This window comes from Scyliorhinus torazame, chromosome 5, assembly GCF_047496885.1.
Source record: "Scyliorhinus torazame isolate Kashiwa2021f chromosome 5, sScyTor2.1, whole genome shotgun sequence".
Lineage (NCBI taxonomy): Eukaryota > Metazoa > Chordata > Chondrichthyes > Carcharhiniformes > Scyliorhinidae > Scyliorhinus > Scyliorhinus torazame.
This window is the reverse complement of record NC_092711.1, coordinates 306,643,245-306,670,218: the sequence shown is the minus strand read 5'-3', so window position 1 is coordinate 306,670,218 and position 26,974 is coordinate 306,643,245. Positions and strand designations below refer to the sequence as shown.

The 26,974-nt window shown below is 47.1% G+C and overlaps 1 protein-coding gene across 3 annotated transcripts in view; it reads left to right on the top strand.

The window, feature by feature from the left end:
- Positions 1–26,974, top strand: part of LOC140421288 (E3 ubiquitin-protein ligase RNF128-like) — a 144,524-nt gene that overhangs the window by 104,844 nt on the left and 12,706 nt on the right. For all 3 annotated transcript variants that reach the window (XM_072505892.1, XM_072505893.1, XM_072505891.1), the window contains exons 3-4: positions 23,535–23,606; positions 24,953–25,035. In XM_072505892.1, the coding sequence (XP_072361993.1) occupies positions 23,535–23,606; positions 24,953–25,035 (155 nt within the window). The remainder of the gene's footprint in view (positions 1–23,534; positions 23,607–24,952; positions 25,036–26,974) is intronic.

Below are 26,974 nucleotides of genomic sequence, written 5' to 3'. Positions count from 1 at the left end.
TTTAAAATGGGTTAGCAGTTCTATTCAAATAGGCACTGATTATAAATGCTTATGGGATTACACCACTCACTGACATTTTGTCCTGGGTAAGAAGAGCAAGATGCCATTAAGCAAGCGTGGCGAGGAAGTGAATTGCAAAGTTGTAATCTAGTCAAAAAGGTTCATATGCCTGAGCAATTTAGAAAAATTGCACCATTTATTTATACTTGTCTATTATAATTTTCTATATTTCACACATAATGGCTGGGCCAGGGGTGTAAATGCTGGGCACCTTGACAGAGCACGGAGTTGGACACAGTATGGCGGCAGGTCTAAGGTGAGCGTCTGGTAGGTGAAGGTCTCATCGAGTGGATCACAGAGGGGGACAAGACCGGTGGCTTGGACAATAGGAGGGGGTAGGGTCAGGGATGGTGTGGGAACTGTAAGGGGTGTCAGCTCTGATGGGAGGAAAGGTATGTGGAGGTGTATTGTTATAAGGTTCAGGGTAACTGGGAAGTTAAAGGGTGACCAGAGGGGAGAGGAATGGTGATATTGGGTGTGTCTAGGGCGATGGGAAGAAGTTGGTCGGTAACGGGCAGGGGGCAGAAGGTGCAGGTGTTGAAAGGTGACGCGCACCATTTTTCCAAACTGGCCTTGACCTTGCAGTTAGTCACTCACTGAGACCCTGCGAGTGGGTGGAGTTCAAAGTCGGCACAGGTGGCTGAATAATGGGACCCCATAATGATTATGAGGCAACTGGATGTGAAAGATGCTTACTTATGTTTTCCACTTTGGTGAAGCCTTCATTGCAGCAAGTTTGCCCCGGACTCAGGAGTCACACAACGTGGAGATCCCCGCAAGGTCTGGAGCTGCCGTTCATTCTGAGTTGTTTGTCGCCTGTTGATGTCTCCGAGGGGCCGGGCTGGTAGAGGGCAGCAAACTCTTGACCCAAAACTCCAACATCATGGATGAAAAGTCATAGCTGACAAGGGATCATGTGTTTAATCTTGCTATGCTGCCAAGGCAATGGTCAGAGTTTCAGAATAGCGGAGACGAGTGTAAAAATGTTCGCCTCCGGCTTCTTGCACAAAGCTCTCGTCACCATGGTCAAAGAGCAACGTCTCCATATGCACTCATATAGGATCAGGAGGAACACCCACCTCTGGCCCTCCTGGATGTCCTTTACGTGAGTGGAGTGGGGATGCCTTGTCTATCTGGAGATCAGGCGAAGGGCCTATCACTGGCCTGTTGACGTTGAGATGGAGGGAAACCTGTAAAGGGAATGCTCGCTTCATGTGTCGCTTCAATTTGTTCACCCATCCGCTGAGGTGTTAATGATGCAGATTGCAGGCAATCCTGCCTTGGTGCCAGCTCTCATCCAGATGAGGAGGACCTGTCGCAGGTTGGCATAGGGTCATGCTGTGCAAGAGCCTGAGCGTTCGGAGGCTGTGAGGCCTCCATGAGGCAAACATGAAGTACTGCAGCAGCAAACATTGGCCTGACCATGGGTGTACTGCTGGCGGTGCTCATATCTAGAGGTGAGCAAGGCCAGAGGCGCCCTCATATGTCCCGGAATGTGGGTGCTAAATCTGTGAGTTTCTTCAGTACGAGCTATGGCTGCAAGGACTCTGGAGGAGTAATGCCGAGCTCCTGGTCTGCAATGAATGAATGGCTGTCGGTGCCCTTTAAAAATGACGCCAGGACCTTCGACACAATGAGGTGATGGTGGAACTGACAACTTCCTGCCCACCTCACCACAGCATTGTCCAAGCTCCTTGCTGATAAATAATTGATGAGCTGGAAAGAGGAGCATCGCACTTCTTCACCTGCCTTGCTGCCCAGCAGGGATCATGTCGACTTTTCCACCCCCCACCAGAATTCCAGTCTCCCAAGAACAGAAAGATATACCCTGTGTCTCTCTTTTTAACTGCCTTGTCTCGGAAGTCACACTGAATGATCTGGTCGGTGGTGTTGTGCCTAGAGTGCATCAGCTGTGAAATAATTCCTTCGGCGAAGTTTCCCTTGAAAGACGAGCTTAAATATGTGATTACTTTGTGTTGGTGGGGTGAGTGAGAAGGGGGTTCCGTTTGCATAGAGCAGTCAGCTGCAGTTTGTCTTGTTGTGACCTGTGCCACAGCAGGGGCTGATGAGGGAACAGCAGGAGGCCACCACTGTGTTTGGCGAATATCAGGACACCCAAACTATTCAGACATGGTAGCTGAGGGATATTTGTAATGAACAGCACCGCATGATCATACTGAATAGCTTCAGGTTAAACAGCAGTGGGTCCAAAATTCATTATTTCAAGTTACCAGGAGGAGACAAAGGCCAAAAGTTTCTTGAAACCAACACAAAATTATGCAAGGACTGTAGCAAAAGGACACCAACACACAAAATTGCATGTAACCCGCACTTTGCCAGGAATTTTATTTATGTTTTCAGGTGTTCATTTTGTTAAAGGTTATTTATGCAACTTCTTCTATTCCAGAGCAGCACCCTATGCTGCTGTAATACCAGCAGCGAGGTTTGTAATGTAAACTGGGCACATATTTTGGCTACAACTCTTGTTTTAAGAGCAGAAAAGTATTCGTTCTTTGGCTCTGAGACAGCTTGTGGCGGTGTCAGTAGTCATCCAGTAACTATCCCAAATATGTATGCAAAAGTTGATCAATCAATATTCATGCCACTAACGTCAAACTATTGTGAAGAGAAAATCTCAGTTGTAGCCTTTCAAAAAATCTCTACTTCCGATGTATCTTGCCTCACAGCAGTATGGCATGCGGAATCTGTAAATATTTTGCAGCGTCTTAAACCAAAATAGTTAGCTTTGGAACACGAACAGCAAAGTACCCATTTTCAACCCACCCCCAACCACACATCGCTCACCCAACCAGGGCAGACAAGCCTGTCACACTTGGGTGGCCCGCTGGTTTGTAGTGCACTTCATTCATAAACACCCTACCGTGTAGAAGGAGGCCATTCAGCCCATCGAGTCTACACCGACCTGTGGTATTATCATAACTATCAACATTACAAGGGTTAATGTAGTGCTGAGAATAGTCACTAGAGGGGTCTACAGATACAACTATTAATGCAGTGATGCTAGACCTTAGGGGAGGAGTATATGCAGGATACAGCTGGTGAAGGTCGTAAGAGCAGTTAATGTGAGCAAGGTTAGATTATAGTTTATACCAGTAGTGAGATTAGCAGTAGATGAGTGTAGTTAGATGTTATTGATCAGTTCTGTATTCTTAAGGACTCAGTGTTGAATCCCAGTTTAGTAGTGTAAATAAAATCATAGCTTTATTTAAGTAAACACTGTACTGTGATCTTTGTGGACACCACGCCAACCATCCAGCAATAAGCAACACAAAGAACACCACATGACCCTCTGAAAGAGCACCCTAACTAGGCCCACCCTATCCCTGTAACCCAACCTAACCTTTGGACACTACGGGCAATATAGCATGGCCAGTCCACCTAACCTACACATCTTTGGACTTTGGGAGGAAACCGAAGCACCCGGAGGAAACCCACGCAGACACGGGGAGAACGTACAAACTCCACACAGTCACCCGAGGCTGAAATTGAACCCGGATCCCTAGCGCTGTGAGGCAGCAGCGCTAACTACTGTGCCACAGTGCCGCCCTTATGGGATTGGGTAGGTGCATCTTTCCTAGGTATTTGTAATTTGAATATCGTGGATTACCTGACCCGCTGGCCTCATTTTAAATGACTCTTGAAGCTGGCCATTCTGCCAACTATGCACTACTGACATTTCCAAGGTACTGCGATTAATTACAACCTGTTGGCTGCGCCTTTGTGCCATTGAGAGCACTCACCATGATGTTTAGTTTATCAGTGGTTACTGTTGGAATTCTAAATCTCCCCCTTTTTATTCCTGCCCAGTTTGGAACAACCAAAACTGTTTTGTTGTGTTTACAGGAGTGATTAAGTGTTCCCTACTTAGAGTGATTCAGCAAAGCAACTCACTGATGCGTTACAAATTCAACTCGTCTGTTATATTGCCACAATCATTTCAATTTTAAATGGCTAAATCATTTCTTTTTTTTGACTGAACCTTGTAGAAAAAAATGGGAAGATTTCAAATACTTTATGCTCTCGTTTCACTAATCTGCAGGGATGGTCCATTTATGCTCTACCTTCACTTCTTACTGTTCAAGGCATCTTTGAGATGATCGATCGGAAGATATTTGGAGGTTGGGGTGGCATGTCAAGGCACCCAAACCTTCTGTTGCTTGGCCAATCGGGGGGAGGCAGATGGGCGAGGTCTTGTCCCCAGGTCAGAGAACCGGTACCGATGGAGAAACTCCCATCAGTTCCCTGGATTGTACTGGCTCAGCAGATTATGGTAGATCTGGCAGTCCCTCACCTCAGCCTAGCTGGCTCGTTTCCCTGTTTCCCAACATTACATTTTTAGTGGTGGAGAGGCACTGAGCCTCATTAAATGCCAACCCACCTTCTTGGAGCAGGTTAGTTACAGTCCACTGTCCCATCTCCACGAAAACTGAAAGCAGGTAGTTTGGGGTGGGGATTCGGACTTTCACCACCCCCCGACACAAATGCACCTGTTTTTATTTTGGTGTTTAAAATACTCCAGATTGCAGTTTGCTATCAGTCGCAACTTTTGTTAAATAAACAAAATGCTCTGTTTGACATGATAGCAATTTTCCTGCTTCTCTTTCCTCTCTCCCTGGTTGCACCAAGATGTAGGGACATGAGGTGGAATCTGTGCTGTAGCTGAGGTATAGATCAGCCAGGACTTAACTGAGTGGTGGAGGATATTTCACAGACTTTCAATCCCTCCACCATCGACGCACAGTGGCAGCCGTGTGTACCATCTACAAGATGCACTGCAGGAACACACCAAAGTTCCTTAGACAGCACCTTCCAAATCCACGACCACTCTTATCTAGAAGGGCAAGAGTAGCAGATACCTGGAAACCAGGTTTTCCTCCAAGTCACTCACCACCCTGACTTGGAAATATATTGCCGTTCCTTCGCTGTCATTGGGACAAAATCCTGGAACTCCCTAACAGCACATTGGGTGTACCTACACCGGAAGGACTGCAGAGGTTCAAGAAGGCAACTCACAACCACCTTCTGAAGGGCAACTAGGGATGGTCAATAAATGCTGGCCTAACCAGCGATGCCCACATCCCATAATTTTTTTTGTTGTAAATTGGGGGTTGGGGCGGGGGGGGGGGGGGGGGGGGGGGGGTTGCTGAATGGCCCACTCTTATTCCTAATCAAGCATTCCAGGGTTTTTAGTTTTGATGTTTGTAAGGAAGGCAAGAAGATAGATCTCTTTTACCTGAATGAAACTCTGTTTCACATCCAATGCTTACTGGTTCAAATCTCAAACAACAAGATAGTTGAAATATGCAGTGGAGACCAAAGTAGTAATTTAGCACATAGTAATTATGGCCACTGGCTAGCGTGTTTTTTTTTCTCTCGGAAGAATCGCTCTTACTGAAAGTTTAGCTATGCTTGCGTTGCTTTATGAATGACTTTTCCATTTGAGTGAGGAAACATCCTGCTTTGAAACGTGGAATCTGTTTTTCCAGCGTTTCTCCCGTTCGTTCATCTTCAAACCACCAGGGCTTCGCATTCGATACACAAAGTGCCAATTTTTCTGTCATGTGGAGATTTGTTTTTCCGCTGCTGGGGGTGAGGCAATCTCTTCCCAGGAGGAGTTTGCACAGCTGAGCAACCAAATCCATCACCGTTTCGGCCGGGGAGACTGTCACTTGTGCGCGTCTGTCACCACTGGGACAAGATCCTGCCGCCACGAGGGTGTTCAACAAGTGCTCCTCGCCTAGATCACTGCAACGTTGCTTGAGAAAATACCTGACCCACATTCCCCGGGGGGCAGGGAAGGCTTGACAGTGTTGCGGTTTGGAGCCTTGGAAATCTGTCAGGGTCCCACTTGGCATGAAATAATTCCGGATTGGAACGTGTCTGGGTATTCTGCAGGAGGAACAGGACACCTTAGTGGAAGTGATGACACGGAATGCTGACTTGCTCACGAGGCTTTTGTGACATCATTTTCCAGGTCATTACACAGGAACATTCCTTGTGGAGATTTGCATGGTAGAAGGTTCCTATACGGCCAAAGCCCTTCACAGTCTCACCATGGACTGTCATATCCATCAAAACTCATTGTAAACTCTTGGGTTGGGATTTTACAGCCCTGTCACCCCTCTGGATGTGACAAGTCATTCAAATGTCTGACTTTGGCCGGACCTGAAGATCCCCACAGCAGGAATGGCAGGGAAATTCTGACCTTCCTTCTGGTCAGCTTGTCCATTTAACCCACACACCATCCGCCCTCCTGCCCCGCTCAATGTTTCATCTGCTCCTCAAAAGTGTCGTTCTGAATTGTTGAATATCCTTCTGCAGTCACCTGTACTGTAATTCCTCAGGTACCAGGCGTTTTGGGGGAGCCCTGTCTCTCAAGCCCTCATCTCGTTTGCTACTCAATTCAACGCTGGGACTTTTTTCACTCGCGTGAAGGGCTGAGACATTAACTATGCAGGTAATTAGGGCGGCACGTGGCACAGTGCTCAGCACTGCTGCCTACGGCGCTGAGGACCCGGGTTCGAATCCCGGGGACCCTGGGTCACTATCTGTGTGGAGTTTGCACATTCTCCACGTGCTTGCGTGGGTTTCACCCCCACAACCCAAAGATGTGCAGGTTAGGTGGATTGGCCACGCTAAGTTGCCCCTTAATTGGAAAAAAATAATTGTGTACTCTAAATTTTTTAAAAAGCAATACTAGTAATAAATCCAGGTCCCAGAATTGAAATAAGAAGCCATTCTCGGCAGAAAATGCAGCAAGGCCGTGTTGTTATAACGGCTTTTATCATTTCATAAATTAAAAACGGAGAGAGAACTTTCAACAGGTCAGGCAGCAATTGTGGAGAGAATCACCATTCCGGTCTTTTCTTTCCCCATTCCCGTTTAATCTTTTTTTCAGGTTTTGCTCTTTGCAAGGCCTGTTTTCCCCAATCTTACACCAGAAACAATCTCGTTAATAATAATAATAATAATCTTTATTAGTGTCACAAGCAGGCTTACATTTACACTGCAATGAAGTTACTGAGAACAGCTCCCGGTCGCCACATTCCGGCGCCTGTTCGGGTACACGGAGGGAGAATTCAGAATGTCCAATTCACCTAACAGCACGTCTTTTGGGACTTATGGGAGGAAACTGGAGCAAAGGTGTTATTGAGTGATACAGAACCAAGGTGGCTGTGTTGAATGATCCTGTATCTGTCATGTAAATATGGGTAGCAGATACAGTATTTATTTAGCAGTTACAGCCATTGTTTCCACATTTGATATTTTGGTTTACTTTGCAAATAAATGTCAATTCTCTTTTTCTAACAAACTAGCAGTCACCAATTCAGCACTGGACCCGGGTTGGATTCCCGGCTTGGGTCGCTGTCTGTGCGGACTCTGGACATTCTCCCCGTGTCTCTGCGTGGATTTGGTATATGGCAGATGGGGTGGTCCATACCTCTGGGGATTTTCTGCCTTTTATTAGCCACCACAACCGTGGCCACGATGTCCCCCTCTTTGCTAGCTTTTCCATGCTTCCCTCTCGCTCAGCTGTTCCACTGTAAACCACTTATGCCACATTTTTCTGTTTCCAAACTTGTCCCATTATCGCCCCCCTTTAATCTTGCACCATCGTCATCTTTCTTTTTTGCAGTCAACAAAGTTATTTTTGAAGTATACTAACTGTTACAACATAAGGAGACTTGGCAACAAATTTGTGTTCATTAAGACCTTCAAAACGGAATGATGTTTAAATGAAGAGGTAATCTCTTTTGGACATGCTGTCTAAGGGAGGTAAAATTGGCCTAACATAGGAAGCGCTCTCTACTGTGCCTTAACTTGTCTCAATGTATTACTGTGCCATCTGTTATGGCTGATCACACTGCAGAAACATGTATGCAGTAAGGCTCCATTAGTAACAAATCATTTAAGGGAAGCTAAATAAGCACATAGAACTATAGAATCTCTACAGTGCAGAATTAAACCTATTGGCCATTGAGTCTGCACCTACCCTCTGAAAGAACACACTACCCGGGCCCACTCCCCCACCCTTTCTCTGTAACCCCATCTAACCTGCACATCTATGGACTGTGGGAGGAAACCGGAGGAAACCCATGCAGACACGGAGAGAAAGTGCAAACGTCACACAGTCGCCAAAGGTTGGAATTGAACCCAGGTCGCTGCTGCAGTGAGGCAGAAGTGCTAACCGCTGTGTCATTGTGCCACATGAGGGAGAAATGCACAGAAGGATGCATTGACAGGGTTAAATGAAGTGAGGTTGGCAGAGGCTCGTGTCGGGCAAAAACAGCGCATGGACCTGTTGGCTGTTTCTGTGCTATGTAAGTGCATTATAATAATTTTAATACCCTGATCTGGGGGGGGGGGGTTATTTTAGTGGTCAAAAGTGAAACATTAGCCAGGATCACAGAGAAACATTCCTCTTCATTTAACGGCCATGTAATCCTGCGAGTCCACTGGCACAGGCAATCAGGGCTTTACCTCCATGACTCATGTCAAAGATGGCGCCTCCAACAGTTCAATACTCCCTCCGTACTGTATTGAAGTTCCAACCTATATTAAATGCTGCCGTCTGTATTGGCCTTGAAGCCAACGAGTTCGGTTGAGAATGTTATCTGTTGAATCCAGTTGCTGACTTCTTATCTGAAGGGTCTTGAGACTCAATATTTATATTAAGCAAGGCACTCTTATATAAATATTTTTCAACAGTTGAGTTATGAAATTTCCCCCATCCAATTCTAGTTGTACACATAATAAAAATGTTCCCAGCACTCTTTAACTGACTGATATTCCAATGTAAAAATACTGACCCATTAATTTTTTTTTAGCATTGCGCAATACTAAATGGAAACTTCCTGAAATAGGGACTTGTAAGTAGCAACTGACCTCCAAATTGAGGTGACTTTGTCATGTTACTGATTAACATTGTCTGTAATCTTTTTCGGGAGATAGTGTTTGTTTTTCAATTTGGAGGTAGAGGTATTATTTTAATGGCAGCAAATAAGCGGTGTCATGTGAGAGTATATTTTAAGAAATGGGTGTTTAAGAAATGTACCTTTTAAGAAATGGGTGTTTATCAGTGATGTCAGATTGTGGGTGGAGCTGGGCTGTCTGTCTGGGCTTTTTACTTTCGTTTTAGGCTGTTTGCTGCAGGGTGTGTTTTAGTTTTGTTTTCAGTGTTGGAGCTGATGCCAGACAGAGCAGGTGTACTGTTGATCTCTCTGCCATGAAAAGACTATCTCTTGATCATTTGGTGTATTCAGAATTATAAATGTTCTCAGTCGTGAATGTAAACCTAATGTGCTTCTGTTAAAAGATGTTTATTTTGTCTTCTGGATGTTGTTTGGGAAGTTAGTAAGGATTACTTAGTGTTGTATTCTTTGGGAGTTGTATTTGAATTGATGGTTGCTAAGATGTTCACTGTATGTTTTAAAAAGGTTAACTTGAGTTCATAGAATAAACATTGTTTTGCTTTAAAAAGTACGTTTTCCATTTCTGCTGTACCACACCTGTAGAGTGGGCTGGGTGCTCCCCATACCACAATCTATTAAAAGTTGTGGGTCAGGTGACCTCCATGCTAAACTTTGGGGTTCTCTAAACCCTGGCCCATAACAACGGCGCTGATTGTTCCAGTTTCCCCCAGTTGTGTTTGTTATGTGCGGTCAAATTAGTTTAACAGACAGAAAACTTGCCAACCAAGAAATGACCACAATCATGCACCCTTTGTGCTGCATTTATAAAAAATAAAAAATAAAAATTTAAATTTTGAGCACCCAATTCATTTTTCCAATTAAGGGGCAATTTTGCATGGCCAATCCACCTACCCAGCACACCTTTGGGTTGTGGGGGTGAAACTGGGACCGTGACGCCGTGAGGCAGCAGTGTTAACCACTGCGCCACCGTGCTGCCCGCGGATTTTTTTTATTAACCACCAGCATGGTAGGAAGCTGAAGGTATCACTGGATTTTGCAGGACTATGGGCGGAACTTTCCTTCTGTTTCGCATGAGTACGCCAGCGGGCGGGAAAAGTGGCGTTGAAACCGCTGGCGCAAACGGGAACAGCGTCTTTCTCTGCTGTATCGTTTGGAACATAAGGGAATAGAAATCCAAGGAAAACACGAGGCGGGGAGGGCTCTGATTGGGCTCCTGGCAGTCACTTAGTCTTTGGAAAATCAGGACCACATGTGCAGAAAAGCCTGGGCATGCCCCCCTCTCCCCCCCCCCCCCCCCCAGTCCTAATTCACGGCACGCTGACCTGAACGGATAATTGGGGGGGGGGGGGGGAATTGTCAAGCATCCAGGCTTGATAATTGATTCAAATTTATGATTATGGAGTTCCTGACCCCGATTTTGCGCACCTAATCCCCTTACGTCATAGGCAGGGGCGGGAGCAAACGCGTCCTGCCTTGATGTTGGCCTCTCGAGGGATTTTCCGCTCTCATTGCCGTTCACGCCCGATGAGAACGGGAGCAGAAAATCCTGGCCTGTGTAATGTGCTCTCACGTAAATAGTTGCAAATGACATTATATAGCCCCTCTCATGACTGCTAGATTTCCTGTAGCACTTTTCAGACAATGAAGTACTTTAGAAGTGTCGTCACTACTGTAATGTATGAAATGTGACAACAAATTTGCCCCAAATAGCAATATGATCATTTACCAGGTCACCTGCTTTAAGTTCTGTTGATCGCAGGGTTGACCTTGGCCAAGACACTGCTGTTCTTCATCGTTTGCAAATTTAAATATATCAAACACCGCAATTGCTCCTGGCCCTACCGCTGTAGGAGCATCGCTACCTTATGAGAATTTGATTGATCTCCTAAATTTACTGCAGTAAGAAACCGATTAAATTGTTGTTCAAACACATGCCAGTTGCTGTCCACATTACGATGAAATCTGAGACTCATTGGTGGCTACAACAACTCCATGCTGTTAATTCTTGCAGTCTACAAAATCTTCAAATCTCTGTGGACCTCGTGGCAGGCTTGTTTTTCCTCGGTGTTTAATTCCATCCAGCCCTGATACCATGGGCGGGATTCTCCGCAAACGGTGCAATGTCCGCTACCTGGCGCCAAAATCGGCGCGGATCAGTCCGGCATCGGGCCATCCCAAAGGTGCGGAATTCTCCGCAGCTTTAGGGACCAAGCCCTCACCTTGAGGGGCTATGCCGCCACGCCAGCCAGCGCCGAAAGGACTTCGCCGGACGACGCATGCGAGGGAGCGTCAGCGGACGCTCACAGCATCCCCACGCATGCGCAGGGGAGGGAGTCTCTTCCGCTTCCGCCATAGTGAAGACCACGGCGAAGGCGGAAGAAAAAGAGTGCCCCCACGGTACAGGCCCGCCCGCGGATCCGGGCCAGGCCACCGTGGGGGCACCCCCCGGGGCCAGATCGCCCCGCGCCCCTCCCAGGACCCCGGAGCCTGCCCGCACTGCCTTGTCCCGCCATTGAAAAGGAGGTCTAATCCACGCCGGCTGGCGAGGGTTGACAGCGGCAGGACTTCGGCCCATCACGGGCCGGAGAATCGCCAGGGGTGGGCCTGCCGACCAGCGTGATTCCCACCGACCGCCGCGATTCCCGCCCCCGCCGAATCTCTGGTGGCGGACAATTCGGGACACGGCGGGGGCGGGATTCACGCCAGCCCCCGGCGATTCTCTGACCCGGTGAGGGGTCGGAGAATCGCGCCCCATGTTATATTCTTGTCGGATGGCCTAATTTATATTACAAGAACACTTGTCGCTAACGCTATAAATGATTAAATAACATTAACTGTGGGTCAACTTTAGACAAAACAACAGATGAATAGCAGTATGAACATGCACAAGCAACCTCTCCCCCAGCTCCCTTGTCATTCTGAGGTCACCTGACTCCAGCATTCACTTATATACTAATGAGCCTCTTGGTGGTCAGTTGGAGAATTACAACACAATCATGACATCACTACAAGACCGACTTTCACATGCAGGTGCTCCTGTGAACCACTTCTCAGGCTCATGTAGCAGTTTTTTGAGGGGCAGGTCACACACCAACATTAAGTGTACGCTATAACAAAATTAAGAGTTGGAAATTTTTATACTTCAGTTAATTTCTTAGTACTTTACAGTTTATGCTCAGAAACAGTACAGCAAGGTTAAAATTTCTCCATGGGGTGAAAAAAAGCATCGCTCAAAGAAGATGCTTTTTAACAGTTTTTCTGTGTCTGTATGTGATAATGTAGCCCTGACGGTGTTGCTGAGTTGATGAAAGTGCTGGCCGGCACAGTGCACTACATTGCTTGGTTTCAGTAGCCCTCCTGGTGCTTGGCCAGGTGCCTGCTTGGTCTTCAATGGAGCCTGGAACTTTGAAAGAAAGGTTGCCACAAAACTCACATCGAATATCACAGTCCTGTCAGACTGTGATTGTTTCAGCATCAAATTAATTCCAGATCAACAAGTGAGCTAACTCCTATTCTATCACGTTAGCCCTCCCTCATGAACTGAACAATGGAACCCCGTGAAATCCCGGAGTACCGTCATGTTTAATATGTATTATTGTCTGTGAAACAAGAGTGTGAAACACACCATATAATTGCTAGACGCAATAGCTCTTATTACACCTATCAGTTGTTGTGCAATTGTTCCATGAACGTGGAAGGTAATGTGCAGGACCCCCATTCACTTGCACTCTTATGTTTTCCTCTTCGTGCTCAGTTGTGAGATCAGTTCATAGAGCTAGGCTGCACTCTCAAGTACTCAAGTACTGCGGCACATGGACTTCAATGGGGCCATTGCCCCTCGCCTGAGGCGTGGTGATCCTCCAGTTAAATCACAACCAGTCAGCATCTCCCCCCGCCTCCCCACCCCGCTCCCCTTCAAAATAATGCAATGGTATCTTTTACACCACCTGAGAGAGCAGGCAAATTCAATACCTCGAGCCTCCCCATGATGGATTATAAAATCAAAAGGAATAAATAAAGAACTCTTTGAAGCTCACGTATGAGATTTGAAAAGGGGAACAATGACTTTTGAGTGCAGAAAATTGGACTAGCTCTACAGTTTTGTCTTTCACTTGAGGTGAAAGCAGTTGTAATGTCGTCCTATTGGGGTCAAACAGAATGGAACAATAGATTGTTCAAAGCAAATTCAAATTATGGACGTGTTATCCCTTTGACAACCAAAAATACATTGTCAAGTTTGATCATCATGTCCTTTATTGTCAGCATAAACATTTTTACTTCAATGGTAAAGCAGTGGTGATCTAAAATATCGGATGCTGATGCCAATTTAATAGCTGGCTTCCTATGGCTAGGTTCCGAGTAATTCAAATGGGCATGTTCCACAACTGAATCAACCAGACTCTATTGATTCTGACTGGATGTTTGGAAAGAAATGAGGCTACCTTTTATTTTTTTTTCTCCTTTTTAAAAAAAAAACATTCCTTCACTGATTGCCCTGTTACTTATCATAGAATCATAGAATGTACAGTGCAGAAGGAGGCCATTCGGCCCGTCGAGTCTGCACCGGCCCTTGGAAAGAGCGCCCCGCTTAAACCCACACTTCCAACCTATCCTCGTAACCCAGCAACCCCACCTCACCTTTTTGGACACTTAAGGGCAATTTATCATGGTCAATCCACATAACCTGCACATCTTTGGACCGTGGGAGGAAACCGGAGCACCCGGAGGAAACCCATACAGACACTGGGAGAACGTGCAGACTCCGCACAGGCAGTGACCCAAGCCGGGAATCAAACCTGGGACCCTGGAGCTGTGAAGCAACTGTGCTACCTTGCTGCCTACTTGACTGGGAGTGGCAGGTATTCCAGGATGATTTGCTCACCTCCGTGTGGGTTTCGCCTTCTGCTCATGAATCGGAATTTTCAATTGATCTGTCACTGTCAGGCTTTTTTGTATCTCTTTTATAGGATTAAGTCCCACTCCAGAGAGTTGAGTACATGATCTGTGATGGCATTTTAGATGCAGTTCTGAGGGAGTGGTGCAGTTGGAGCTGCTGCATCGCAGATGGGATATCCCCCCCCCTCCCCCCAAAAGGATTGATGTAAAAGATCCAATGACACCGTTTTAAAGAGCATGGGGGTTCTCCCCAGTATGTATTTCTGGCCTACATTGTTTGCCCTCAACCAACATTACTAAAACAGGCTGGAATTCTCCACTCACGGGATTCTTTTTTCCAGCGGGAAGTGCACCGCTGCCCGTGGGTTTCCCGGCAGCGTGGAGTGGCATTAATGGGAAATCCCATTGACAAGCAGCGGGAGTTTAGAATTCCACGGGCAGCCAACAGTGTGCCACTGAGAAACACTTTGCTGGGAAATCAGAGAATCCAGCCCATAATCTGGCCAATTTCATGTTGTTTGCGGGAGTTTGCAAATTTGCAGCTGAATTTCTTACATTATAGCAGGGACTGACTTCATGGGTGTGGTGAACCACTGAAATAGGAGATGTAAGGTAGGAGAACTGTATAAATATGTATGACCTCCAGTGCCCTGCCATTTCGCCAGCTGCAGCAGGAGGCCACGCATCTGACTGCAATAAAGCCACAGTTGTACCCAACGTTAGTCTTTGTGCAATTGATCGTGCATCAATGGGAACATAGGAAATAGGAGCAGAAGTTGGCCATTCAGCCCCTCGAGCCTGCTCCACCATTCAATCAGGTCAAGGCTGATCACAGCCTGGTCTCAAATCCACCTCCCTGCCTGTTCCCCATATCCCTTTAACCTGTTTTTTTTCTATCGGAAATATATCTATCTCCTTCTTGAAACCATTTAATGACTCCGACTCCACCGCACTATGGGGCAGTGAGTTCCACAAATTTACCACCCTCTGCGAGACGTAGTTCCTCCTCTTCTCAGTTCTGAATCTACCACTTCTCAACCGATATCTGCGACTTCTTGTTCTAGACTTCCCCACAAGGGGGAACATTAGGTCTACTTTGACTTTATCAATCCCTTTTCGTAACACGTATACCTCGCTCAGATCCCCTCTCATCCTTCTAAACTCAGCGAGTATAAGCCCAAACTGTTTAATCCCTCCTCAAACGTCGAACCTTTCATCCCCGCAATCAATCTGGTGAATCTTCTCTGAACTGCCTCCATTGCCGCCACATCCTTCCTCAAATAAAGAGACCAAAACTGGACTCAATACTCCGGGTGTGGTCTCACCAACACCCTATACAATTGCAACAACACTTCTCTACTTTTATACTCCAGTCCTTTTGCAATAGAAGCTAACATTCAATTTGCCTTTTTCATACATGCTGGACCTGCTTACCGACTTTCTGCGATTCATGATCAAAGGTACCAAGACACATTTTGAATCTGCTTTCCATTTAGATAATTTGCCTTTCTAATTGTTTTTGGCTAAAATGGATAACCTCACAATTATCTACATTAAACACCACCTTGCAAATTTAGGGCCAATCTCCTACCATATCTGCCTGTAAAATCTTTATCTCCTCTTCACTAGCTGCTTTCCCACCTATTTTATTATGCTATGTTACACTCTGTCCCTGCTTGCAGAACATTAATATAGATTGTGAACAGTTGAGATGTGAGGATTGACACCTGCGGAGCCCCGCTAGTTACAGTTCGCCAGCAGAGAGAGACCCATTTATCCTGACCCTCTGATTTCTGTCAGTCAGCCAATCGTCAATCCATTGTAGTACTTTATCCCCAATCCCCTGCAATCTCACCTTCTGGATCAGTCTTTGCGGCACCTTGTCAAACGCCTTCTGGAAGTCTCGATACCCCACATCCACAGGTTCCCCTTTCCATCTTGCTTCAAATACTTTATTGGCTGTAAAGCTGCTTGGGATTTTCTGAAGTCACGAATGGGTGAATCTAAATGCAAGCCTGCCTTTCTTTAGAAATAATTGATTCTCTTCTCCCCAGAAACCTAGTTAAAGGCGACATAAAGGGCAATGATTGGTGTTTCCCTTGAGATTTATTTGGGAGATCAAAGAAATACTGATAATATCGTGCTGATACTGGAATTATTGAGATGAGGAAAAGCATTTTGCTATGAATGCACAAGGAGCTGAAAGGGCTGTAACATAGTGTGTGGTACAAATTGTTTCCTCATATTTCAGCAGAATCACATTATGCATTTAAAGAATGATCATTATACCAGGGCAAGTGCAACGTGATTGTTATATACAAGTAAGCCGGAGAGATTTTAAACAGGAACCACCCGTATTAATGCTTTATTCCACTTTTGGCAAGGGGTGAAAATGTTTGTACAGGAAAGATAGCCAGTAACGAACAGATTGCCAACCAGGTTTTCATGATGATGCACTTTTCCAAAGATAGCTTTGTCATGGTTGTCTATTTCTCCAGGCTTGCTCTACACTGGAGGAAGTAACACTTCAATCGAACGGTACCTTTTGCATCTTGTACTACAGGTTTTTTATTTTTAATTATGAAAATGTTGTTGAAAGCTATCACGTGTTGGGTTTGTTTATTGTCACGTGTACCGAGGTACAGTAAAAACTATTTTTCTGCGAGCAACTCAAACAGATGATTTAGTACATGAAAGTAAAATAAAATAAAAAGAAAATACATAATAGGGCAACATGAGGTACACTATGTAAATACATAGACACCGGCATCGGGTGAAGCATACAGGAGTGTAGTATTAATCAGGTCAGTCCATAAGAGGGTTGTTTAGGAGTCTGGTAACAGCGGGGAAGAAGCTGTTTTTGAATCTGTGCTGCGTACAGCAGAAGATCTCAAGGGTTGGACTTCCTGAGATCAATTTGCTAATCTGAACCAGGGCTACAAAAGGGAATGGATACTCCTGTGCTGAGGAGTGGCAAACTGGATTAAACCTTTGAGCTGGTATTCAGTGGCTGCTGGATAGTGGTCGGTGTGATTGTCTACCCATGTATATGTCTGTGGGCGTGGCTGTGTTTTGTCTCTCTGCTCCTGTTCCCATCTGCGTGTTTGTGTCTGAGGACATTTGGTAAGGTTGGGATCGGGCTGGGCGATGATACCTTCAATAATTCAAATGTCAATGCCTGCTAACCATGGAGCTCATTAGATGAAAGAAATGATTTTTTAAAAAACATAATATGGCTTGAGTCATCCTATCTCAATAGGCGCAATCACAATCTGGACATCAGCTGGGAATGCAGACAGGGTTGCGTTTAAATGTAATTTAACATTCATATTAAGATGGAAACTGTTGGAAAAAATGCACAACTGTTGAATCAGAATCTGAAATGAGAGGTTAGTATCGAATCGAGGGTTTATCACCTTCATCCCAAGGACTGGCTGGATCTACTTGGGTATATTTTAGCCAAGTCTTTGTTTAACTTCACCTACCATGCTGCAGTTAATATCACAAGGTTTGGACCTGCTGTACAGTAATTTGAAAACGGTCATCAATACTTAAATCAAAATCATCTCCAGCGCAGCAAAGAAAAGATGGTGGATTTTTCAGTTTTCAAATAAAATATTTGCCAGGCTCAGTTCTTCATGCGTATCAATCCGAAAACTGTATTCCAAGCCAAGCTTACAGTACAAACTTATCTTAAACTGGGGTGGGGTTACAGGGATAGGGCGAGAGGGAGGGTGCTCTATCGGAGGGCCAGTGCAGACTTGATGGGCTTGAATGACTTCCGTCTGCACCGTGGGGATCTGATTCTATACAACATGGAAAATAGCCATTTGGCCCATCATGTCTGTATAAGTCCTAATAAGTCCCACTTCTCTTTCAGATAGCACCACAAATCTCTCCTTTTCAAGTATTTATCCAGTTCTCTTTTGAGGTTTACCACTGGATCTGCTTCTTCCAACCTTACAGAGCATTCCAGATGATCTCAATTCACTGCCTTTTTAAAATATTAAAAATTAGCAATCTCCCCCTGGTTATTTTGCCACTTTCTCAAATCTAGTTACCAACCTCCCTGCGTGTGGAAACTACGTTGCCTTCTTTATTCTTATCAAAACCCCTCAGAATTCTGAACGCCTCTATTAAAACTACCCTTATATTGGCAAGGTTCTACAGTCTTTAGTCTGAATTGCAGAACTCATAAGCTTTTAAGTTAATTATAAATAGGGTGCAAGAATAACCAAGCTTGTCTCTTTCCATTTATTCTCGAGTACAAGTTAACAATTCGTCTGCAGTGTGCTACTTCTAGGCTTGGATTCGTTTTGGCTAAATGCCTTTTATGCTTTCTTCTAATCCTCCTAACCAGTCGTGCTGAAAGTTTTTTAAATTAGTGCATAAAACTTTGTTTCCTTTCAAACAATGTTCCAATTTGGGAGAAATTTCGAGAACTGAAGCTGCTACAATTACTGTTGCTATCTGTCTGTTGGTAATGCACTGCCACTGGTAATTCTATCTTCAGGCTTTTGTTAGAGTCACAGGGTGTGATCTACCAGCCTCATCGTACCCGACTCAGGACACGACGATGCGAGACGCCGCTCGTGAGATTAATGACACTCGTTATGCCTGGTGAGCTCTAACGAGATTGAGGGCGAGATCCAGATTTGCATATTCAAGTGAATAGTTGGTCTCATTTGAATATGTCTACTCCAGAGTTACCAAAGGTCTGGGATCGAATGGCCTCGCCTCGGAGACCCCGCCATGGCGCCGTTTAGCACTGGCTTCCACAAACATGGACCAGGTGTAACAGCAAGGGGGGGGGTCTTCCAGGCGCTCAGCCGGAAGCCCTCAGGTGGTCGGACTCTGGGCAGCGTGGTACCCTGGTACTCCTGTTGCCACCTGGGCATCTTGGCATTGCCCAGATGGCACCGCCGGGCTAACATGGGCACAGGCAGTGCCAAGGTTCCCGTGTGCCAGTTGCCCATTCCGGGAATCGGGGCCCAGGGGTACCCGGTCCTTATGAGGTGGGGTATGGGTGGGCTCTGCAACCCCCTAATTGGTAGGTTGGGACATTGGGGGGTTTCGGAGGCTGTAGTGGGGAGGGGCTAGAGATCAGGTAGCCATTTTAAAATGGCGCAATCGGCCTCTTCCTGCTTGGCGAACTGAGCTCATTGGTGCAGGAAAATCAGTGCAGCCCCAGCGGTGTGTTCCCTCACCAAGGCTCGAGAAAGAAGTCGAGTCCCGTTTAATAACGGAGTCGCTAAGCACTGCAAGCAACGGGAAACACTCCACTAAATGCACCCAAAACGGAACTCTTTTTTTCTCTCATTAAATCGCACCCATAGGGTTATACAGCACAAAAAGAGGCGCTTCGGCCCATCAAGCATGCACCTATCTATTCTATTCCCATTTTTCAACACTTGATCTGTAGCCTTGTATGCAATGGGGTTTCAGGTGTTTTGTTGTGAGGGTTCGCGCCTCTCCCACCCTTTTCGTGTGTTTTCAATACGCAATATGGCCTCTCATCAGAATAAGAAAATGTTCTTTCTACATACATACCAGACTCAGTGTTGCCTTTGACCAGGCGAACCACAAGAATCTTGAAGCACTAATCTCCTACTTTACTCTTTTTATTTCCCATGGCTTCCAGTTGAGAGGGTGGGAAGGAATTGTATTCCATGTTTATTGCTGGGAACTTGCCATGGCCCCCAGGGTGGCCATTTTGTAGAAGGTCTTTCAAAACATTCTGTCCTCGGTAGCCAGCTATCTGGAAAGTCCCTGACACAATAACTACCCCCTATGTAATTGACGGGTGGTAAATGGGTTTACATTTGGTCACAGTGACCTCGATTTTGAGGTCAATAATGAACAAATGCCACCAGTGTTCATCACACTTACACTCGCCCACAGATTTTCTATTGGCCTTGTGCAGGAACGTGAAGTGATTAGAAATCCATTCAGGCACTGCGATCTCTACAGTGGATCTGGCACCTGTTTGGCTCCATTACGTTTAGAGATTGAAGAATGGTTAACGAGTAGCACAGTAACCAGAAAGTGTCGATTTAGGATATTTATTCCTTGGCCAAATCATGCACTGAGTGTGAAATGGAGATGGTGGTAATAATATAATAATCTTTTGTTGTCACAAGTATGAAGTCACTGTGAAAAGCCCCTAGTCGCCACATTCCGCCGCCTGTCGGATACACTGAGGAAGAATTCTCTGCTGGTACGGGAATTGAACACGCGCTGCTGGCCTTTCCTGCATCACAAACCAGCTATTTAGCCCACTGAGCTAAACCAGCCCTGTGTTGTTTTTTTTTGTCGGGGGGGGGGGGGCGGTTAGATGTCTATGTGATGCAGCACAATGCCAAATGGCACAAGTTCAACCTCTGTACCAGTGAGGTAGCACTTTAAAGGCTGCCTCCTTGCTTCCTGAGGAGTGATGCCCTTTAACCTACAACCACTTGTCCGTCTCTCACAGAGAATCATGGGCTGTGGCTGATTACAAAAGGACAGAAATGGAGAGGATAGGATTAAGGGAGAGACAAAGAAAGTTTACTTTTCAACTTTTTAAAAAGTTATCCCCAGCAATAATCAAAATCTGAAAAGAGTGATCTCGAGTCGACATTTAGAGCCACCGAGGGTTGTTTGGCGATATCTTTAAGATTTAAAACAGTTCTAAAACGTTCCTTACACTGGAATGGACAAGGCGTGACATCTTCCAGCGAGTATCCAACTTGTGAGTACAGCAGCTTGAGGCCATTCCCAGCCACGTCTCAGGATGGGATGCTGGGAACTTCAGGAAGAGGACGTTTCAGTCAGCCACCCAGATTTCTGCGTAACCGCACACGTGTGATTGTCCGATGTGTGATTGTCCGATGTTGCAGTGCACATTTATAATGCTGAGTGCCAACGGTATCACTGTTTGTTTCTACCACACAATCAAGGCTATATGTCTAAATCAAAAGCCAAGAAAAGGAATTAACATTAGTGGAAGTTATTTATAGTTGTGATTATATCCCTGAAAGTCTTCAATTAAGTTACTGTCTGGTTTAGTAATGTATCTTGCTGCATTAGTAGATAACTGCAAGGACCTTTTATATGTGGCTTCTAAAAACTATCCTGATGGGTTGATGCAGGGCTCCCATCAGTCTGATGGCCTGTTTAGTTGCACACCATGTTCCTTATGAAGGCCCATGTGGTATTTTTAGAGGATAGGTTTGCAGACCACGAAGGTACAAACAAACAAGAGCTTTATTGGAAAGGTGTTTACTTTACAAGCTATAAGATGCCCGTTTGCCCATGTATACAGCTGATGACTTCATGAAACATCACGTGATTGGACTCTGAAAGTGACCTTGTCCCAACCAGGAACAAACATGAACACACAATACCTCTTGGGGTTGTGGAAATCAATGCATCTTGGTGTTGACAAAAGTCTCAATTCCTAGTCCATTACATTTAAACAGGAAAACATGTTGACATGGAAAGACAATGGTACTAAAATCGAATCTTTGCTAGTGTTGCACCTGGCACACATCGCGCCAGAAAAATGGGAGAACCCCTACATTGGGTTTGCGCCGAATAATGTGCGATGCTCCCAGCTCACGGTACCTGATGCAATCTGGTTCACGGTACGTAAACTAGATCAGCATATGCTCGGTGAGTTTAAAGCCGGACGGAATCACTACTGATCTCATCACAGGCGGCCAGGCATGATGACCACACTGCGGTGCTCGGGAGACCATTAGAGCCCTGGGTGGTTGGGGATCTGGTATAGCAGTGCCCTGGCACTGCCAAGGGGTGGCGCCATAAAGGGGGCAGGGCTGAAGGGGGCATATGGAGGGGGTCTGGCCATTGAGGGGGCACATGGAGAGGGGAGCCTGAAGAGAGTGCATTGAGGGGGGGGGCTGAAGGGGCTGGACAGAGGGGAATGGAGGGGAGGGGAATGGAGGGGAGGGAATGGAGGGGAGGGAATGGGGGCCTGTAGGAGCTGGACGGAGGGGGGGGAGGGGAATGGGGCAGGACGGAGGGGGGGACCTGAAAGGGCTCGTGTGGAGGGGGGGGGGGAACTGGCCAGAGGGGGAGGCCTAAAGAGGCTGAACTGAGAGGGGGGCCTGAAGGGGCTGGACGGAGGGGAGGGGGGGTGGCTGAAGGGATGGCTGCAGGGGAGGGGCCTAAAAGGAGGGGGGGGCCTGAAGGGGGTAGATGGAGGGGGAGGGCCCGAAGAGGGTGGACGGAAGAGGCTGGGGTCCTGAAAGGGGCACTGGAGGTGGAGATGGGGGCCTGAAGAGGCACATGGAGATAGGAGGTTAGGTGTTCTGAAATGGGGTTGGACCTTAAAGGCGGGCACTTGGTGACCCCATGGCGGGGTATCACACAGTTTGGTGGGGGGAGGAGGGGGGTCTGGGGGGAGGAGGGGGGTCTGATGTCAATGCCCTAATGCTTGTGATTGGGTGGTTGCCCCTCCTGGGTTATGGGTTGGGGGTGTCGCCTTTGTCTGTGGAGGATCGTGATGTCCATGGGTGTGGGGGAGCGCACAACGTAACTTTGAGATCGGAGCATTCTTTAAAAATGGCACCCTGATCTCTGAGGCAACGGGGGCGATTCTCTGAGCCCCTCGCGGGCCGGAGAATCGGAGCAACCGCGTCACTACGCCCCGACGCCGGCGCGTGATTCTCTGAGGTGCGGAGAATCGGCACCATTTGCGCCGGCGCCAGCCGTGGGCCGCTGGAATCGGCTGGGCTGCCGATTCTCCGGCACAGATGGGCCGAGCGGCTGCTCCGACTCGACAGAGTCCCGCCGGCGCCGTTCACCCCTGGTCGCTGCCGGCAGGAACTCTGCGGAAACGCTCGGGGGGGGGGGGGGCGGCCTGTGGAGGGGGGTAAGAGGGCTCCTTCACCGGGGGGGGGCCTCCGATGGAGTCTGGCACGCGATCGGGGCCCACCAATCGGTGGGCCGGCCTTTCCCCCCCCCCCCCCACCCCACGGGCCTACTTCCTGGCGCGGCCGGCCCCTGAACACCGACCCATGTTGGGTCGGGGCCGGCACGCGTAAGAAGTTCCCCGCGCATGTGCAGGATGGCGCGGCCCAACCACGCATGCGCGGGTTGATGCGGCGCCCATTTGGCACCACGTAAGGAGGCTGGAGCGGCGTGAACCGTTCTAGCGCCGTGGGGGCCAGAATAAGTCGTACCCGGGCCCTGTTCGCGACGTCATGAAACGCAACGCCGTTCACGACAGCGCCAACACTTGGCCTCAATATCGGAGAATCGCCCCCAACGGTCTTGCAAGTGTCTACAGGTCCCCACTCCAAAAGAAATTCTACATGTGGGTGAATGCGGTGAGAATCTCCCAAGCTCCAAAAAGATGTGGGTGGGTTGTGATGGGGATCACGCTGGAACAGCTGTCGGGACTCTCACCGGTTTTCCCACCTGAAATGACATTTGGGTCTGGATTCTCCGGCCGTTTGGCTGATTGGCCTTGTCGTTCGGTGGGCCTCCCCGATGTGAGGCCGTGCAGGGCTCTTGCCTGGGTCTCCATCCAGCAGGCGGGACCCCCGACACCTCAGCAAGATTCCACCCCTCGTTTCTTTCTGTCATGTTTCAGCCATAATGTTTTTAATATTTTTACAGAAACAACTAAAACATGAAGCCAAGAAAGCGATTAACCAACTGGGTGTACGCGTCTTGAAGCATGGTGATCAGGTGTGTATTGTTGAAATGTGTCTCAGCATGATTGAATGACAACTGCCGGCTACCTATGAATTATTTATTTTGAGGGTTGGGTAATAAATGGGTAACAAAACAGAAAGCCAATCTCTTATTAAGTCATCCTATTGAGTTATCGTATAATGAGTTTGTAAACAATCATTATTTGAGTGTTGGTATGGTAGTGTCTATCTGTGTACATTTTATTTTAACTGCGCTGGAGCCAATGATTTGTCCTGGAGGAGGCAATAAAAAAAAGAATCCTTACTCTGGTTGTTCTATGTGGACATTTTTGGATTCTTGATACAGTTGGCACCAGTCCAAATTTAACCCGAATTCCGAGGTTCACCACTTACAGCAATGTGATTTCCTTCTGACAACCCATCATCTTAGTCAATGGCAGAAGGACCCTGAGGTGCTGAAAGGCCTCTTCCTGTTCCTATATTCTGCCCTCGAGGTGGGAAAGCACTTGTGTGGAACTATAGGGGGTGAGCATATTGGAGTAAAAGAGATTATTGCAAAGGCATAACTGGGATTTGAACAGTTTCCGAAGGTTTGGTTTCACATGGAATGACTAGCTCCCAGAGCCACAGAAAGGGACTTTGTTTTCCGATTTGCTCATTCTCTGATTAGAGCGCCACAAAACTGGTGCTCATCGCCTCTTGGGCAATCCCTTGGGGTTGAGGGTAACTTGCCTCGACTCCAGTTCAATGGGTTCTGAAGTGGTCAATAAGTCCAATATACTGACCTCCAGGCTCTGTCACATGTGGGCCCTGTGGTGCTTGAAGGGTTGGGTAGGTGGGCTGAGTGGAGGTTTTGTGCATCAACACGTTCCCAACAAAGTCCCTCGATATGTTTGGTGCCTTCCCGAATGAGTCGTTTTAATTTTGGTTGGTCATAAGCCAGGGTCCCCCATGAGTCAGGGGTACGTTTGACCTCTGCATTGATGCTTTGAGAACATTGCGAGAGGGTTTCTGCCGCCCTGGGATTTTCTTGCTACGGCTGAGGTTTGAGCTCACTGCCTGGAGAGTATCCTGCCAGGGTTTTGATTTTAGCCATTTGACTTTCGCTTGTGAAAGAAGATCCAGCATTCGAGCTGTGGATCGTTCAATGCTTGTAAAATAAGTGGTTTGTCATCGAGCCACTTGAGTTTGAAAAACCTTACTTTAGAACGTATGCTGATTTTTAAACTTGTGTCACACACTCGTTTCCATACCATTTTATCTCTGATTACTCATTACTGTCCGCATGAACACAAAAGGTAACAACTCCTTAGGCAGTCAGCAGAGGATAATCAACTAAAAGCTGAAAGCCGATTTATCCGTCTCATTTCTGATCTTCAGGAAACTGGTCCAGAAGCTGACAGCTGTGCAGTGTGCATCGATACTTACAAGCCCAATGATGTCGTTCGCATCTTGACTTGCAAGTAAGTACCCAGCCATTAAGTATGTTCTTGTTTGAAATGTCCATAGTACAAAGGGGAGAGTAGTGTGTGAAATAAGTGCATGCCCACATTGAACTGAGCAGAAATATCCAATTTATAATCCGAAAAGGGAGAAATTGCGTTGGAGTAAGTACAATTACTTACTCCCTGGTTTCCCTCACAATGATCATTAACTGTTTCTTCTCCCCCATTCAACCTTTGCTGAAATGTGTTACAACTACTAAGTACAGTAAGAAGTCTTACAACACCAGGTTAAAGTCCAACAGGTTTGTTTCGATGTCACTAGCTTTCGGAGCGCTGCTCCTTCCTCAGGTGAATGAAGAGGTATGTTCCAGAAACATATATATAGACAGATTCAAAGATGCCAGACAATGCTAGGAATGCGACCATTAGCTGGTGATTAAATCTTTACAGATCCAGAGATGGGGTGACCCCAGGTTAAAGAGGTGTGAATTGCATCAAGCCAGGACAGTTGGTAGGATTTTGCAGGCCAGATGGTGGGGGATGAATGTAATGCGACATGAATCCCAGGTCCCGGTTGAGGCCGCACTCATGTGTGCGGAACTTGGCTATAAGTTTCTGCTCGGCGATTCTGCGTTGTCGCGCGTCCTGAAGGCCGCCTTGGAGAACACTTACCCGGAGATCAGAGGCTGAATGCCCTTGACTGCTGAAGTGTTCCCCGACTGGAAGGGAACATTCCTGCCTGGTGATTGTTGCGCGATGTCCATTCATTCGTTGTCGCAGCGACTGCATGGTCTCGCCAATGTACCACGCTTCGGGACATCCTTTCCTGCAGCGTATGAGGTAGACAACGTTGGCCGAGTCGCACGAGTATGTACCGCGTACCTGGTGGGTGGTGTTCTCACGTGTAATAGTGGTATCCATGTCGATGATCTGGCACATCTTGCAGAGATTGCCATGGCAGGGTTGTGTGGTGTCGTGGTCACTGTTCTGAAGACTGGGTAGTTTGCTGCAAACAATGGTTCGTTTGAGGTTGCGCGGTTGTTTGAAGGCAAGTAGTGGGGGTGTGGGGATGACCTTGGCAAGATGTTCATCATCATCAATGACGTGTTGAAGGCTGTGAAGAAGATGACGTAGTTTCTCCGCTCCGGGGAGTACTGGACGACGAAGGGTATTCTGTCGGTTGTGTCCCATGTTTGTCTTCTGAGGAGGTCGGTGCGGTTTTTCGCTGTGACGCGTTGGGACTGTCGATCGATGAGTCGAGTGCCATATCCCGTTCGTACGAGGGCATCTTTCAACGTCTGTAGATGGCTGTTACGCTCCTCCTCGTCTGAGCAGATCCTGTGTATACGGAGCGCTTGTCCATAGGGGATGGCTTCTTTAATGTGTTTAGGGTGGAAGCTGGAGAAGTGGAGCATCATGAGGTTATCCGTGGGTTTGCGGTAAAGCGAAGTGCTGAGGTGACCGTCCTCGTGCGACTCGGCCAACGTTGTCTACCTCATACGCTGCAGGAAAGGATGTCCCGAAGCGTGGTACATTGGCGAGACCATGCAGACACTGCGACAACGAATGAACGGACATCGCGCAACAATCACCAGGCAGGAATGTTCCCTTCCAGTCAGGGAACACTTCAGCAGTCAAGGGCATTCAGCCTCTGATCTCCGGGTAAGCGTTCTCCAAGGCGGCCTTCAGGACGCGCGACAACGCAGAATCGCCGAGCAGAAACTTATAGCCAAGTTCCGCACACATGAGTGCGGCCTCAACCGGGACCTGGGATTCATGTCGCATTACATTCATCCCCCACCATCTGGCCTGCAAAATCCTACCAACTGTCCTGGCTTGATGCAATTCACACCTCTTTAACCTGGGGTCACCCCATCTCTGGATCTGTAAAGATTTAATCACCTGCTAATGGTCGCATTCCAAGCATTGTTTGGCATCTTTGAATTTGTCTATATAT